Below are 15609 nucleotides of genomic sequence, written 5' to 3' on the forward strand. Positions count from 1 at the left end.
CTCAGCCTCCAGCATTCTTACCTCCCACTTTTCACTGACCAGCTCTTTTCACCCGTAATCTTTCAGCTATAAGGTCACTTCCTTAGGTCACCTCTAGGATCTTTTATGTTAGGTCAAATCCTTTTGTTGAAGTAATTAACTTCTACAATAACAAAACAGAGGTTGAAGTTCCTTCAAAATTCAAAATAGTTTGGGAGTAGAGCAGGGAGAAGGGTCTCTAGGCCCTTATAGGGTTCAGGATGTGGGGTTGGTGGGATTTCCTGAGGCCTGGTTTACCAAGCCTTAATAGGGTTATTTATGGATGTGGTTTTGAATTACATTACTCTGTCTCAAATGTCTACTTTTCATACCTGTAGTGTCATTGGTTATGAACTGAGGGGGAGAATCTCCAATCTCCAGTTCAACTGTGAGTCCCGTGGATCTCTTCCTTCGCAGACTCTCCCCTCGTATTACTTTGCTGACACGGATTTTGTCACTTGATATCTTTAGGAACAAGGCAAGATTTCTAACCAGATTATGAGAACTATAAAAGTCATCTTCTGTTACAGCAGGTAATTGGAAAGAGACATATATGACTGAGGTGGTGTGGATTTCAACAGGTATAGTTCCTTTAACCAAAAGGTAAAGCATCTGGTAGGTTCTATCAAAGTAGTTTTCACCAAGGACACTGGAATTCAGGTTAGGAAGGAATTGCTCTATGAACGAAAAAAGCCAAAATAGCACAGTTAAATTTATTTACATTATCATAATTACCATGCAGTATTTAATATTTGTTTAAATCTAGGAAATTTTGAAAAAGTTCAACATTATCATTCTTTCATAGGAAAATATGCATATTAAAAACAAAAACACTTATAAAACTGACATGCAAAATTAAAGTCAATTTTTAAAATAATACCATTAATAATCATTATACATTAAATTTATTTTAAAAAACAATTAGCTATAGACACATACAAATGAGAAATAAAATCTAATTATGAACCAGGAGCCTATGTTGTAACACTATTTACATTTTCAGAATTTTAAAGCCTTGACTAAAGGCATTTGGTAATTTAAAAATGTAAGTTTAACTTTAACAGCCATCTAGTTTATGCGGTGCTATATACCATCTCTTAAGGAAAAATGATGATTCAGTGCTTCTATTTTTACTAAGGACAAAAGTATGTAATACAAATGAAGTATTTTACAAATACTAAAACATCTCAGAAGGCTCTTACATCAATAAAAGAAGTTTACATTTCAGCCTGAAAACTCTTTAGTCAACACAAAAAAATTCTACTAGGGCATTGAATTTTGTTAAAGTGATTGAAATTATATATACATATATATATGTAATGAATAAATATATAAATGATTTCAGGGCAGAGTATAAACAACGTCCAAGAAGTAATAAATCCACAAACACATATTGAGCCCAAAGTCTGACTGTATAGTAATACTGGAATGTGACACGTAGCTTCTTACCACATTTCATGGTGAGGCTTACTAAGAAAAAGAAATTAGAGTCTTAGAAAAAAGAGGTAATTTCTTATTAATGTAATAGACATTCATAACAATGGCATTAAGAAGCCATTTCATTATTACTACATTTTTTAAAATATCTACTAGTATAAGTTCTAGATGCAATTTGGCTTAAACATTCTGTGAATCTGAAGAATGTGCTTTTGTAGTATAAATTGAAGCTGCTCTCAAGCTACTGTTACAGGTGCATACACCACTTATCCTAGCTAACTTTCTCATGTCTTCACAGTAATGGAAGGAATCAGAGACACAGATAATAATAAACATTTTGGGTAATCAAAAAGATATGTATAGATTTCATAATACAGGGATATTATTTTCCATTCCAAGTGTCAAAGCAAAATGTTCATCTAAAAGCAATGCTATTTCAGAAAAAAAATGTTCTAAAAGGGCAGTGGTGGTATTGTTTTGCAGCCTCGTGTAACCAGTTCCCTGTATTAAATTCTGCCTGTTGAGATAATTTTTATTTTCTTGACTTGAACGATAGAGTATTTTGTACCAAAAGCACCGTTTTTAAAAAGAGTTAAAATTTATGAAAATTAAGCTGTAAATATGTGCAATCATTTGTATGTAAAAATAACACACTCTCTTAGCTTCTAAAGAGGCGATGTAGCATAATAGTTAAGCGCGTGGGTTCTAGAGCTAGACTCTCTGTATTCGGTACCTTGCTCTGCCCCTACCACCTTTGATACTGCTCTGGACTGAACTGTGTCCCCGCCAAATTCATGTGCTGTAGCCATAACCCTCAATGTCACAGTATTTGGAGATGGGGGCCTTGGGGAAATAATTAGGTTTAGATGAAGTCATGAGGGTGGGGAGGGGACTTCATGATGAATTAATGCCTTTGTAAGAAGAGACACCAGAGCACTCTCTCTCTCTCTCTCTCTCCCCCTCACTTTCTATCTCTGCCACCTGAGAACACAGTGAGAAGGCAGCCATCTGCATGTCAGGAGGGGTGCTCTCACCGAAACCAGACCATACTGGTACCCTGATCTCGTACTAGCAGCCTCCAGAACCGTGAGAAAATAAATTTGTTTTTAAGCCATGTAGTTTTTCGGCATTTTGTTATGGCAGCCCGAGCTAAGACAGAAAGCTTGGCAAATTACTTCACCCCCTTGTGTCTCAGTTTACTCATCTGCGCCTACCTCAAAGTGTTATTATTAGGATATAGTAACCATTAGTTATTATATACAAAGCACTTAGAACAGTGCCTGACGCATAGTAATGTCTCTGGAAATATCAGATGTTCATATTATTAGTAGAAGTAGGACTTGCTTCACAGACGGTAATGAATATGGGTATCCATTCATACTCTCCTGTCTAGCTTATATTATGATCAACAGCACACATTTATGTAATCGTTAGCCAAGATTATGGGGCACAGCTAAAAAAATGATGATAAGTAGCACATGTGGAAAGGAGTGGATTGGCCTTATTAGTACCTGTTTAATAAAAAAATTCAATGAATAGAGATAAATAAAATCCTGGTCTTGCAACACTGGTAAATGGGTAAGTTAGCTTCTTCCATATATTTCCTTTAAATCCAGAGTTTACTTCATCATATTTACCTCATGGTGCTCAACTAATGCTATGCTAGCTTTCTTGGCAATACTTCTGGTGACTGCCAATGAACTTAGGTTCTGACCTCTATGAAACAGAAGTAAAGCAGAGATAGGGTGAAAATTTTAAGCAAAAAATCTCTTCTGTACACAGGAATAAGTGAACTAAATGTGTAGAATGTAAATGTTCTCAGGAGGCAAAGGAATATCCATCACACGCACAAACTTATCTGCATGTGTGCAGATAGATAAGAATTCCATCAGGAGTGGTCTTTCAGGACACACATGTTATAAATGAACACATTTTAGTGTTTGGTGGACCATGGGTAAAAATTTATTTTCTCTTGTATTTGTCAAGGGCTAAGGAACTAAAAATATTCATAATGAAACATTATAAAGAATTTTATACATAATTAAGTATACATATACAATGTATGCTGTATTTTTCTGAGGAAATACCTGTATACACGTGTCTATTAAGTTCACAGTGTTTCTGTTGGGAGTTCCATACTGTATTCTGGGGGCAGACCAATGAATTGTTCACATAGACATCCAAACGTTGACGCGTGGGGAAAAAAATTCCCACCAGAACAGCCTGTTAAAAATAAACAACATTTTTGCATCTTAAGAGAACAATGAAACAGAATATTTAGAATTTAGCACTTTAAAAATATCCTTTATACATGCCTTCTGTAGAATATTAAAACTAACTTTTATGGATTTAGGATACATATTGAGTTAAAAATTTTAAACAGATTTACATTCAACCATTCATAGAAAAGAATGTAATGTAAGAAAAAAATATTAGAGGACACTCTCTAAATTAAAGAGAGGGTTCCTTTAAAAGATAATGTTCAATACAGGCTTTCAACTCTAGGGGCAGGGGAAACGGGAGAGTTAGCAGTGCTGTGTACAACACAACCACACACAATTAGGCACTTAATGTTGAAAAAAAATGCTTACCTCTGATATTGGTAATAAGACAAAAAACAAAGTCAAAAAACTAACCTCATTCAATTTTGGTCATTTTTCATGTTCATTCCCCACATTTCATGCTATCAGATATAATCATAATCATAAAGTGAGGAGACTCAGCTTTTGCAAAGGTGGGGAGGAATTTATAAGCTACAGGTAGTTTTGGAATCTTCTTCTGAGATTGTTTGCAGAGGCTCCGAATATTAACAGTCACGTTACTTCAGAGTTACCATTTTTATTTTTAAAATTAAAAATATTCTCTTTTGGGGCTTCCCTGGTGGCGCAGTGGTTGAGAATCTGCCTGCCAATGCAGGGGACACGGGTTCGATCCCTGGTCCAGGAAGATCCCACATGCCGCGGAGCAACTAAGCTCGTGTGCCACAACTACTGAGCCTGTGCTCTAGAGCCCGTGTGCTCCAGACGCGCAGGCTCAGTAATTGTGGCTCACGGGCCTAGTTGCTCCATGGCATGTGGGATCTTCCCAGACAAGGGCTCGAACCCGTGTCCCCTGCATTGGCAGGCAGATTCTCAACCACTGCGCCACCGGGGAAGCCCTCAGTGTCCTTTCTTCACGTTCTACTCTGGGACTTTCAAATCTCATACTCTTAGAAAAGAAAATCTATATTATGAGACTTCTGCTTGACCTCATACTCTTTTTCCACTGACATAGCATATATAAAGTTAATCATCCCAGCTGAATTCCATTTATAGCAGAGTTGACATTACTGAAGATACTTTAGATAATGTGCTGTGATCTCTGAAGTAAATTCCAAAGGTGTATTTCTGCCATATATAAATAATAGCAGCATGGAAGAATGAAAATATAATCCCGAGTGACCAGTTTTAGATGCATGCTATTTTTATGTAAAAGTTCAGGTGTGCCTGCTAATCACACAAGTCGGAAATCACTGTTACCCCTCAAATGTAGAAGCACAAACAAGTGCATATGGGGAGAGGTGTTTGGAACTCATATGTGCTCTCAGGCTGATGAAAACTGTCTGGACTCACAGTATTTTTAGTGGTACCCTACTGGTCCTTGAAAATGAGCTGTAAGGCTGACGATGTTCCAGAGGACAGGGAAGGAGATAAAGTCCTCAGCAGATAGAAATATATGCACATAACACCAATAACTCTTTTTCTTTTTTAGATTTTTAAAAATTTATTACTTCAAATAATTGAACAGAAATAATCTTCATAGAATTACTGAATGACAAAGTGCATTTCTTGACAGTCAATAAATGAAATAGATAATTTTTATTTTTTTATTATTTTTTTACATAGCTATCAATAATTATTTATTTAAAAATTTTTATTTTATATTGGAGGGTAGTTAACAATGTTGTGTTAGTTTTAGATAGATACACGTATTAGTATAACTGAATCAATCACTTCCCTGTGCACCTGAAACCAATAACTCTTAAGAAATAATTTCTATATTGCCTTACCTTGTCATGGTCAACATTAAGCAACATCAGTCGAAGATTCTGGGGACTAGTGCCAGTGAAGTAGACCTCATAAGATTTGCCCAGAGCCACGATGCTATGAAACAGGGACAGTCTTCTCTGGCATGTGTACCCGGCACACCAGCCATGATCCTGTGGGCCTACATCCACATAAATGAAAGTTCATGTTCTGTGCTATGAATATTATTAGTGCAAAACCCGAAGAGTAATTGTATTAAAAATAAATTGCAGTGGTCAAGTTCAGCATTTACAGCCATTATCCATCCACCCATCCATTCAGTGATCTAAGCTATTTCTCAAACCTTGCCTTAAAAAGGAAGGCAGGGAAGCAACTCCCTCTCTACTATCCTTGCTTTTAGACTGCCCAGGGTCAGAAGGGTATATGTTGAGGATTTGTGCTGGAAGGTCATTGAAGGAAATAGATTTACTTGTATCTCTACTTTAATAATCATATTTAAGTCCAGGCCCCATGGCGAGGAAGAAAATGCTTGATGCTTTCTCCTATTTATCAAATGTGACTTTGGGTGGGGAACCAACTTTCTCAGACTCTTTGCTGAGAAATATGCTATAACAGAGATAATTTGTTAAAAATAAAGCCTGTACATAGAAAACAGGGACATTTGTATGTCTGAACCACTGATTTATTATTTCTTTCACTCATTTGTTCATTAATTTGTAAATTCGACAAACTCTTTTGTGTTTTTTTTATTGCCTTTAACCTTCCTCCACTGTTATTTTAATAAATTTTTGTTAAAGACTGTGATTATAGGTACTATTGGAGGGTCAACGTCATTAAATAACTGAAGCAATCTGAGAAATAACACTCCATTAAACCTTCTAGAAAACCAAAAGAAAGTGGATGCTTTGCACCTGAATCCAGACATTTCCAGAACACATGTAACATGACTGCTGTAAAAAACTTCTCTATTTCACTCAGTTTTAAAGTGGCTGGGATTATACATATATAAAACAGTGAGTGAGACATGGAATGATGAATTTTCTTGATGTATTTATTCATAAGCTTTGCTTAATTTCCTAGCTTGCTTGGAATTATTATCAATATTTATAAATGAAGTTTGATTGAATTTTAAACCAATATAAACTTCTGAAGCTTAAGTAGAGCATAACCTATCCTTTATTATCCAAAATATAAATCCCACTTTTGAAGAAACCTTCATTGTGGGTTTTGAAAATAGAAATTTCTATGTATAAAATGAAAAATTTAGAGTGATAAAAGCCATATTTTAAAAATAAAATTGAGTACTAAAATTTAAAGGGAAACTTTAGTGGTATGTACAAATTTTATCTTGGGAATTTTTCTTTCCACCTTGTATAGTGCATCCCAAGCTTCAATCATCCTTCTAACACCTACATAATTTTTGCCATGCTTCTATCGTTTACATTATCATTAAATTACATTCTCATTAAATTGAGTCATTTTTAAAATTTAAATTTATTTAAAAGAGAAATGTCATATCACTATTGTAAATGGAAAACTCATATTGCCTTTCAGAAAAGGAAAATGTAAAAATAAACAGAATGAAATCTTTCTCCACCATATAAAACAGAGCAATTCGAAAACATCTTCATTATTCACTGACTGGTCTAAAATTCTTCCCACAGTCTCTGCTTTATAAGATCTGAAAGGCAGCATTTGAAATTGGGTTGATCGTAGGTCATAGAAACCAGGCAGATTGCATGTTGGGGCAGAAGTGGGGAGTGACTTAAAATCATGTAACTTTGAGACACTTCTGATTTAGCTCATTCTATTCTCTTCAACAAGTTTAAAAAAAATGAACTTGTAGGGTATTGGCTATTTTGGGGATCTTAGAATATTTTAGTACATGTTGTGACATTGTCAGGACAGAGAGACCTTTCCGATCCAGGTTATGTGCCTCTTCAGCACTTCAAAGACTCTAAGCCTGATTAGGGACTAATCTTTGAGCCCCTAATGGCACTTCAGGAATAGACAATGAGTCCCTGCCCTCTGTTTTCAGTAACTTTTAGAAGTTCACCTATTTATTCAAAGAGTCTTGGATGACAAGACTCATGGAGACCATTGCCTACCCTTGGGCTACAGCCAACAAGGACCAGAATGGAAGAGACCTAGACTGTGGAGCTTGACAAGATAGTCTTGACAGTCAAAGGAATTAGGAATGAGAAAGACCAAAACCAACCAAACAAAAAAACCCCACAACACACTGATTCAAGATTAATTCTTCCAAGTATTCATGAAAATGAAAAACAAGTAGGCTGAGAGTATTCATTCTCAAGTATTCCAAATATTGTATTATCATTTTTTAAATTTATGTAAAGAAAATTGTTTTTTTTGCAGACATTTGGATCAATTTTTTCTCAAATATATTTATGCCACCTTCATGCCTATAAAGATTACTCAAGGAATAACTTTCCTCCTCTTCTTTTTCTTTTTTCTTTTTTTGATATTAATGCATTTTATTTTATTATTTATTTATTTATTTTTTAACATCTTTATTGTAGTATAATTGGTTTACAATGGTGTGTTAGTTTCTGCTTTATAACAAAGTGAATCAGTTATACATATACATATGTCCTCTTCTTTTTCTGATGGTCAATTTGGAGTAATTGTCCTGGCTTTCTAATGTGGGGGACTGCTGAAGAGTCAAGTCTCTCTCCTGCACATAGATCTTACAAACAGAAGGCAAGGAAATCCCTATGTTTACTAGTTTTATGTGATAGATAATTTATGAGACATGTCCACGAATGTAGTAAATAGTGAATGCCTTGAGTAACTCTAGTTTGTTTACAATGAATACCTACCATTAATGAGATCAACATAACCATTGCTCACTATAGCTACTGGTGAGAGTCTGCGAGTTTCTGTGTCGGAATCCAGGCTTTCAATAACCATCATTGCATATTCCATCCCAAAGCACTGATAGCTCTGCCATTCTGGAATGTACTTACAGGTTGAATCTCTAATGATTCCTAGAAACATAGGAATACACATTTAGAAATGAAACAGAATCTCCTTACAAAAGCTTCCACATACTATCTTTTGCTTGTTACATAACATTAATAAGTAGAAAATATAAATTAGTTGAGTACATCAATCATTAAAAGTAAAAGATATATTTTGTTTCATGAACCAGAGGACTAACAGAATATGATCCAACAAACCTTTATAAGGTGCTTTCTCAGTGACAGGAATTCTACTTCCATTTGGGAATGTGAGCATCACATTAGGAATTCTATAGTCTCCAATTCCAAATTGGCTATTTCCATTCCATTCATATTCTGCTTCAGGTATCACTGAACCAGAATTCCCCAGAAAGGAGCCATCCATATCTCTAAGGAAAGATTTCCTTTTGGCATCACAAACCATGTCTACACAATCAGATGGATTCACCTTACTGTGAAGAAAAGGTGAAATGCATGAATACTTAGATTTGGTATACCTCTCTGTTTCTAGAGAGCATTTGAATATACTTGCGTATTTGATAAGAGTATCAAAAAAAATTAACTGATTGAATCTTATTTCAGAAAGGATTCAAAGTGGGACCAAGTAGCATATGTAATTAGCATTGTAATGAGGCCTGTTTTTCCATTGTGTTGATTTGGTCTATTATTATGAATTCATTAACATTTCAAGAGGACAAATTGTACCTGTGGGAAGTAAAATTAGAATTCCATTTTGCTATTCCATATTTTGTCGAATGATAGATTTCATATTTGTGCATTGCTCAAAATATACTAACATTGCCCAAAAAGCAGGTAAATTACTCAGTTGTGCAGACATACAAAATCCTTGTGTTAGCAGGGAAGTCTTTATATTTTTCCCTTCTTTCTCTTTTTTTAATGGGTCTTTAAGAATTATAAATGTATCATATGCTTTTTATAAAATAATCTAAATACTTAATATAAGTTCAGTCCCCTTCACCTTTCTATCCTAAGCTCTTAAGCTTATAACCAATTACAGATTGGTATATATTCTTGTAGACTTTTGCCTATATATATACAAACAGATATACTTAAATTATGATTTTTATGCTATATATTTTAATAACCATTCTGTGGATACCTGAACTGTAAGAGATGAAATACTATAAACTCATCATGCAGTTCAGTCGTAGATGGTATTCTGCCTTCATTCTGAACCACCTGGAGTGTTGACTGTTACTGGTTATAATAATAAAATGGCTGCTTAATTTGCAATGTACTATACATTGTATATTATATATAGTATGCAGCATACTTACACTATATGATATATACCATGGGGAAATATAAATTCATTCTACAGTTATAGCAGCAAAATACTATCTAATAGATCTGAGCTTTTTGCAAAGAAAGACGTGAAGCTATAAATTATCCCTTACTCTACTGTATTAGTTTTAGAGATGATTTGAGTAAATATTTCTGTGGGTCATGTGTTCTTTGTGTTCAAGTGTGTGCAGAGTGTTTTTGTGAGCAAGTCTGTGAATAGACTGCCCAGTGGCACTCTTACATTATGGTTTAGGGCTCTGTCTTACTTCAGTTTCCAAAGAAACAGAGCCTGAGATGTGGACTTTTGTTCAAGTGAGTTATTAAGGGAGTCCTCAATAAGGGAAGGAGAGAAAAGGGAAGGAGAGAAGCCATATAGGGCAAGGGAAAGAAAAGGGAGATGACTATGGTCAGCTAAGAGCAATTTTCTGGAAAAGCAGGCAAATGTAGGTCATTACTGGCCAACTTTTAGAGCATCTGGGGACTGGGTGAGCTACTCAGTAAAAGGGATCTGGGATTGTGCCAACAGTATCCCAATAAAAGCACAGGACTCAAAGACATATTTTTAAATGTAATATTTTCTTCATGACCTAGATGTTAAAATTATATATTAAATCTGAAAGATTCAATGATAACTAAATAGGAGGTAACAGCTTTCTAGTGGGGAGAAACTCTACTGAGCCAAAAAACACTGCAGTTCAACAATTATTAAATGAGGAAGTATGGGGTTGTCATCAAAATAAGACCAGATGAAGTCAAACTATTTATGAAACACTGCATTTCTCTGAAGAGATGCATATCTAATTAGCATTATTTCTTGTCTTCTCTCTATACTGAAAATGGTCAAAGAGCTCTAATGGAAACTTTCTTTCCTCCAATATTGTCTTATATCTAAATTCCTGGTCTGCATGTCTTTTGAAGAGTAGCAGTTATTGGCTATATTCCTTCAAGACTTAGAATCTACGTGGTTCAGCTTCTAGAAATATTCTGACACCAACTAACCTCTGTGATTGAAAAAAAAAATCACTGTTCAAAGTTTCTGCATATTTTTAGTCACAATGATTATAATGATTCCCATTTAATTACCAAGTACATGTTGGGGTGCATATAATAAGATATTTGTAAAGCAAAAGGAAACAAAAGAGGTAAGGGAAAGGGAAGAAATGATAGACATGACTTTCATTCCTAATGACTATTAATGGAGAGATATTAATGTACAAATATACTTCTGACCCATTCTCTATCTTTTATGTTTAATGATGGTGCTATGTATGACATATGGGGAAAAAAAGTATGAGAAAATATACATATTAAGGCCTAGCTTCTTCAACTTACCTGAAGACACAGATATATTAAATACTCTTAATTTTCGTAATGCTGATTAAAATTTCATAGACATGAACAGTTACTTTAAATTTAGCAACTTTCTCAGATCTATGGCAGGGGAAGAAAACAATGGAAAACTGTGATGACAGAAGAGAAGAAACTGAGTTATCATATTTTTTACCTTATATCGGGTCTATGTATAAATATTTTTGATTGTTCAGTAGTGTCAACCAGCTGTATGTCCTTCACATGGATTGGATGCTGTAAATCCTCATTTAAAGGGTTAGTAATGAATATCACATTAGTTTCACCTGAACAAACATTTTTAAATCCAACAAATGTGGAACCTAAAACATAAATAATAGAAAAACAATTATTTCCTATAGAGAAAGGGTAAAATCAGTTTCATTTCACGTATATTCCACCAAACACATCATTTAACATTACCTTGAACACGGAACTCTTACCTTATGTGGCAGATAAGTCCACCACTATTTGTGGACTGTATCCACACCACTGAGTAGTCTTCTCCCATGTTTTCTCTGAGCTTGGCATATTTTCTCTGTGATTTGCATTGGACAATGGGACAAGAGCAATTGTAGTATAAACAGATCTGAAAAGTGCTTGCATATTAGGGCTCACTCTCTCTTGGTGTTCTTGGGGAATTCTGTGATTACCAGCATGTGGATAAGCCTAGGAGACATTTGGCTCAGTCACTCTCATTACCCCATCAAGGGCCAGCACCAGCCACCAGACATAGAAGTGAGACTATCCCAGACTAACCAGCCCCTACACATCTTGTAAAGTGATGGCAGCTCAGTGAATAATCCCAGGTAAGATTAGCAGAAGAACCACCAATCTGAACAAAGCCCAAGTTGCCAATCCACAGAATCATGAGCTCATAAACGGTTGTTTAAAGGCTTTGAATTTCAGGGATGGTTTGTTATGCAGCAAAGGCTAACTGAAATACTATTGCTCTCTTGATCTTATTGCATATATTATGTGGCCAAAAGATAAAACTGATTAGATCAAAAAACAATCTCCTTTGCACTTAAAATCCAGTAACTCAAAACTGAAAACAGCAAAAAGTGACTCCAAAAAATTCTTAAATTAGTTATGTGCTATATACTACCCTGCTTGACTGTATTTTCTCCTAAGAAAATATTGTATATGCATGAATATAAGCCTGTAGATGAGTATCAATAAAATACTATAGTAATAGATGCTGTTTGTTCCCTGTGTAGATCTCCTTTATTGGTCCTAAACCTATGTAGCATGTTAAATAATTTTTGGCAGGGGTATCATTAAAAGTAACACTAAAAAATGATAATTTGTTTTGCATTTCTGGGAATTAAAGTTATGAGAAATAATATGTCAAAACTTAGATGTCTAATTTATTGAACTGCTTTCTTTCAGGTGACACTGGTTAAAGTTATCATGAAAGGGAGATTTGCTAAACTGAAATAGAGAATGGCTCAGTGTATTTAATGGGCAAAGCGAAAATACTTGGTACGTTTACTACATCTATTTTAATTATTTTACATTTTTTTTTTTAAAAGCACTTTTCTTTTTTATAGCTACTTTATTTATCTATTTTTTTATTTTTTATTTTTGGCTGTGTTGGGTCTTCGGTTCATGCGAGGGCTTTCTCTAGTTGAGGCAAGTGGGGGCCACTCTTCATCGCGGTGCGGGGACCGCTCTTCATCGCGGTGCGCGGGCCTCTCACTATCGCGGCCCCTCCCGTCGCGGGGCACAGGCTCCAGACGCGCAGGCTCAGTAGTTGTGGCTCACGGGCCCAGCTGCTCCGTGGCATGTGGGATCTTCCCAGACCAGGGCTCGAACCCGTGTCCCCTGCATTAGCAGGCAGATTCTCAACCACTGCGCCACCAGGGAAGCCCCTATTTTACATTTTTAAGGATGCAGCCTGGTTCAGTGAAAAAGCAGCAGATTTTAAGTCAAGAGATCTTGATTCTAATCCTAGTTCTGCCAGCAGCTGTGGGAGTTTGGCAAAACATTTAAGTTCTATGAACTAAAATTTCTGCATCATAAAAACTTCTAATAAAATATAGCCCTAATTATATAAAAGGGCTTTACAATTTAGAGAAACTAATTAATATTAAATCACTATAGCAGTGCTTTTTCTGTTGTTTTAAAAAGAAAATGAAATGTCAGTTCTTTTATATGTATGAATGTTGCCAGGGAACTATTCTTGAAATTGACTCTTCTGTCTGGTGTCTTTGCTTGTATTGAGCAGATTAATTTAATCATTATTTTTTTTAACTAACAGTGAAACATTACTAGTTATATTCTACATATTCTTTACAGAACTTAACTGAGTAGACTTTCAAAGACTATGTTTAAACTTGCCTGAGATGTCCAAAAGACCACTGATGGCATTGTAACTCATGATCCCTGCATGCGGTTTCCGTGGTGCCATGTTATGTGCTGAAGCAAAGGTAGGCCAGCAAATCCCACTTCTCCCACCTTTTACAAAAAGAAGAAAGTTAATGAAATTTGAAATATGCACTCATATGAACCCCAAAATTAAAAGTTCTAAAATCTTTACCTGATGGAGGTCTAGAACTTCGATGGGCAGCAGAAAGTTCAATATTGGGATCATCATTAGTTAGGACATCAGAGCAATTAAATTCAGGGCTACTTCCAACAATTAATGAGTTCTATTTTAAAAAAAAGTTCAAACAGTAAGCTTTAATAATAACTTTTCTTAAAAGAAAACATAATAATGAATAATAATGAATTCCACTGTAGCAAAACACAACCTGTATAACTTTGAGAAGTGGATCATTCATTAAACCAAGATAAAAAAGATGTGATTTCTGCCCCAAGTGGATGACAATCAAAGTCAGAGGGGGGAGACAGGCATGTAAATAATTATATTTAAAGACATGTTATGTTTCCATGATAGGAATATGTGCAGGGAAAGTAGGAACAAAAAGAGGAGGGAGTGTCAAAACTACCTAAGCTGGTTCAGGAAAGACTTCATAGAGGTAGTGAAAATTTAACTAATTGTGGCAAGATTAGCAGGTGATAAGCAAGAAGAGCTGCTGGAAGGAGGGGGGAGAGGGAAGGATGGAGAGCTTCCTGGCAGAAGGCAATGAGCACAAAGGCAGGAGGTGTGGCTAGTAGGGCAAAGAAGTCAAGAAAATCATTTGTATTCAATAATTTTACCCTTCTCAGAGTTGCTCTTTCTGTTTTGTGTGGCTGCGTTCAATTCTTACCTTAATCTGCACTGTTTTACTGGAAATTCTGTGAGATACAGCAGGTGGCATGTAAATCATTGAGGAAATGGCCATTCCATTGTCAACCAGGGTCACGTTATAGATACGCACGCTCTCCGTGGTCTGTAATAGAACTTGGAGGTTACATAGTATGAAATATAATCATAAAAGAAAATAAACAATCACTTTTTTTGGATCCATTTACCTGAAAATAAATTCCGTAATCCCAGCATGCCCAAATGGTAAATCCCTGTATAAGAGAACATCCAGGAAGGCCATCTTGGTTCATATAGATACCAAATAAACCTCCATGGGCTTCATTGTCAAACCACTTTTCCAGAGAATAAGACTGACCTTTGAAGGAAATATGGAACCAGTAAATTAACATTATGAATCAAGTCATAGAGTTATAAGCAGTATCAGTTAAAGTTGAAATTCTTTTAAAAGTTAAATATATGATTCTGATGCAAATTTTAACAACATGACCAAATATTTGTATGGTTCAGCTACTTATGGTTTATTCTATTTAGTATTTCTCTTATCTAATTTGCCTCTTCAATGTTACTCAGAATAATTGTATATTCATTTGCAAAAGTTTACTTTAGTGCTAGCACCCTTAACTTATTATATCTGATTAAACATGAATTTCTTTAGAAAGATTATGAAGTTTGAATTCAAACAAGGCTAAACTTGAAAAACACAATGATACCACTTGCTGTTTATAAATGTTACTGGTTCCTTCTGGTCATCCCATTTTCAAGTTAAGTGTCACTTCCTTAGAAGGCCTTCTCTGACTACCGGATTCATAGTTAGCACCTCAGTCAGTTAACATGGCAATTAAAATTTTTTTCACTTTGATATTTAATTACTACTTATTTGTGAATTATTCATCTCCTCTCTCCTATAAGAACGTAAGCTTCATGAAAGAAGAAACTGTGTCTAGCTCGTTCACTGCCAGATTCCTAGAGCCTAGAAGGTAATGCAGAGGTAGGTGCTCATCAAATACTTCAAGAATTAATGTATGCATGATCTTGGGAAAGTTGCTTAGCATTTTATAACTTAAGTTCCCTCATATATAAAAAATTATAATGTCTAATTCAGGGTTGTTTCAAAATGAAATGAAATAACCCACATGAAGTGCCTCAATAAATGGAAGCTATACCCATTATTAATATACAGGATAATTAAAGTGGATTTTCATGAAAGTTTTACTTATGTACAAATCAGATCAGTGACCTTAAAAGCTCGTCCCAATCATGCATAAATTTGAGGATTCCCCAT

The 15609-nt window shown here is 35.2% G+C and overlaps 1 protein-coding gene across 1 annotated transcript in view; it reads right to left on the reverse strand.

The window, feature by feature from the left end:
- PKHD1L1 (PKHD1 like 1) overlaps nt 1-15609 on the reverse strand; it is a 153494-nt gene that overhangs the window by 13340 nt on the left and 124545 nt on the right. The window contains exons 64-73 of the mRNA XM_082364165.1: nt 14534-14682; nt 14329-14451; nt 13656-13767; nt 13457-13573; nt 11271-11436; nt 8681-8913; nt 8321-8488; nt 5504-5661; nt 3543-3678; nt 351-695 (exon numbers count right to left, since the gene is read on the reverse strand). Of these exons, the coding sequence (XP_082220291.1) occupies nt 351-695; nt 3543-3678; nt 5504-5661; nt 8321-8488; nt 8681-8913; nt 11271-11436; nt 13457-13573; nt 13656-13767; nt 14329-14451; nt 14534-14682 (1707 nt within the window). The remainder of the gene's footprint in view (nt 1-350; nt 696-3542; nt 3679-5503; nt 5662-8320; nt 8489-8680; nt 8914-11270; nt 11437-13456; nt 13574-13655; nt 13768-14328; nt 14452-14533; nt 14683-15609) is intronic.

This window comes from Balaenoptera borealis (genome assembly GCF_965194805.1).
Source record: "Balaenoptera borealis genome assembly, chromosome: 17".
NCBI lineage: Eukaryota > Metazoa > Chordata > Mammalia > Artiodactyla > Balaenopteridae > Balaenoptera > Balaenoptera borealis.